Source organism: Crocodylus porosus, unplaced genomic scaffold, assembly GCF_001723895.1.
Source record: "Crocodylus porosus isolate Cpor-Errol unplaced genomic scaffold, CroPor_comp1, whole genome shotgun sequence".
In the NCBI taxonomy this organism is placed as follows: domain Eukaryota; kingdom Metazoa; phylum Chordata; order Crocodylia; family Crocodylidae; genus Crocodylus; species Crocodylus porosus.
This window is the reverse complement of record NW_017728919.1, coordinates 58,946-61,378: the sequence shown is the minus strand read 5'-3', so window position 1 is coordinate 61,378 and position 2,433 is coordinate 58,946. Positions and strand designations below refer to the sequence as shown.

The 2,433-nt window shown below is 62.5% G+C and overlaps 1 protein-coding gene across 1 annotated transcript in view; it reads right to left on the bottom strand.

Annotated features, from left to right (window-relative positions):
* The window catches only part of HCN2 (hyperpolarization activated cyclic nucleotide gated potassium channel 2), a 25,745-nt gene extending 24,094 nt beyond the window's left edge, over positions 1 to 1,651 (bottom strand). The window contains exon 1 of the mRNA XM_019538412.1: positions 1,592 to 1,651. Within this exon, the coding sequence (XP_019393957.1) occupies positions 1,592 to 1,651 (60 nt within the window). The remainder of the gene's footprint in view (positions 1 to 1,591) is intronic.
* Between the last annotated feature and the right edge of the window lie 782 nt (positions 1,652 to 2,433).

The window sequence follows — 2,433 nt, the reverse complement described above, 5'->3', positions numbered from 1 at the left end:
TCTTCTGTGAATGTTAGGAAATTTTGTGAAAGTGAGTTTGTATTAACTTTGTGAAACCTCAGGTGGGTTTCGTTTCTTTGTTGTTTTTCTTAATGTGTTTGATAGTGTCAGTTTTTGTAATAAAAGGTTTTTAAGAATAAAAAAAAAAAGTTTTACCCGCTGGAGGACCGTCCTCGTCGTGGTCTTCCAGTTTGGTTGTCTTGAGGTCCTCTTCGCTGTCCGGTGCCCTGCGGGGGCAGGGGGTCTTGAAAGATCCTGGGCCAAGTGTTGCTCCGCCAGGCGGATTTAGCTGCGACCTCACCGCCGTCTGGGCCTCTGGGGCTTTTTGCTTTGGACCCCACGGCGCAGGCGAGAGGGGCCCGTGGGCTGTGGGACAGGCCGGGCTCAGGGCGAGGGACTTGCCTCTCGCCAGGCTTCCCCTGATCCCTCACAAGGCCACAGGCAAAATGGGGGGTTGAGCCTGGCCTTTCTCCACTGAGAACCCCCCGCAACCCTGCCCGGGCCGTGTCTTTTCACAGGCTTGGGACCTGCAAGAGCATCCAGGACAGGCCTAACAAGGGCTCGGTGGGTCTGGCCCCCTGTGTCACCTTCCGCCTGCCTGCAGTGGCAGCCAAAGTAGGGGCAGAAGGTGCGGGGCATCACAGAGGGCACTGCGGAGCCCCCCTCTGCACCCACTCTGCGGGTGACTCCCAGGGCAGCCTCGGGGGCAGGGAGCGGCAGTGCCCAACCCCCGGCTGCTGCTTCCCGCAGCAGATCTCAAAGCTCAGGGTCTTCGGCCCGGTTTTGAGAGCTGGGGACACTGAGGCAGAGAGCGAGTCAAGGGGGCTGGCCGGTGGCCACCCAGGGAGCGCATCGCAGGGCGCAGCACTCTCCATTTGGCGGTGCTGCCTCTCAGCAACCGCAGCCGTGGCTGCAGGGAGGCCTGGGGCAGATGTCATCCACCTCCCGCAGCCGCTCGCGATTCATCCTGCCCAGCAGGCAGCTCCAGTCCCAAAGAAGAGGGGTCCCACGTAGCCCCAGAGCCCACCTGTGGGCACCAGGCACCCCGGGAGGAGAATTTCTGCCCTCCCAGACCTGAAACCATCCTCCCACCTCCAGCTGCCGGTTCCTGGCCCGTCCTGGCTTGGAAGGGCGACGAAGAGCTCCAGTTGTTTGGCTCTGCCCTACTCATTCCTTAATGGGCTTGAAGGATTAATGAGACGATTGTTTTGCCTCCTTCCTGGCCGGGATGCCGAGCCCAACTCCAGAGCGCGGCGCACATTCCTCGAGGGCTTCTGACGCTCTCCGCGCCCCTCGCTCACGAGCGACAGTGATAGCTTCATCTCGCAGAGCAGCCGGGCTCCGGACCCAGTCTGGCCTCCGGCTGCGGGAAGGACCAGCCCTGTCCAAATTCTCCCAGATGAGCGCCTGTCTGCCCTCATCCTGAAACAATCCTGCCCCCCAATGGCGCCAGGGACCTGCCGGCCTCCGTGGTTTTGCTGTGCAGATGTGCCTGACATGGATCACGTGTCTTTGTGGCTCCTGCTGGCCCAGGGCCGCCTGCTGCAGCCTCCTCCCTCCGGCAGAGGGGTTGGGATGAAAAGGGACTCACCCAAGGCCCCTGTGGGAAGTCGGTGGCAGAGTCAGAATGAGCTCCAGACTCTTCCACCATTGCCCGTTACAAGCCCCTCCAGTACCGCCTTCTTGGGGGTTGGGGAATGGGGCCTGATCCCCCCATGGGCGCAAGGCACAGCAGGCTAACAGAAGACAAGCAAATGTCAGGCACCTGGTGACGGCGGGCCGGAGGAATCGGGTTCGCGGTTGCACTCCCCCGCCCGAGATCAGAGCCGCTTAGCACCAGTCACCTGCCAAGGGCACCAGGTGCCATGCAGTTGGCTGGAGGAGGGACAGGGGCCCCGGCCACATGAGGTGGGGTTGGGGGGTGCAGGGAGGGAGGCTTTCACTGCTCTCCAACCCCAATGCTGCATCCCAAATTGCTCCCTGCTCTTCAGGCCCAGGGGGTGCTGGGCTGGGCACGGCGGGTGGGAGAAGTGACTCACCGTCCCGGATCCCCCCACGTTGCAGGCACTCCTGGCACCGCGCAAGACACGTCTCGGGGGACGTCGTGCCTGTGTCAGCCCTCCCACGGGCTGATCCCTGGAGGGAGATCAAAGCCTACTCCTGCAGGGGTGATGGAGCTAGGCTGGCCTGCCCTGCAGCAAGGCTGGGGGAAGCGGAGGGCAGGGGCATCAGCCTGGCACTGCCACTGAGCTGCTAGAGACGGGACGGCGCAAGGGTGCAGCCTTCCTGCTAGAGGAGCCGCGGCGGCTTAGAGCTGGCCAGGAGGCCAGCTACTTACCCCTTCCTGGGGTACTGGGTATCTTCCCCTCCCAGGAAATCAGGCAGGACTTGCCCCCTCCATTACAAGGGGCAACAAGTTGCGGATGGAGGGGG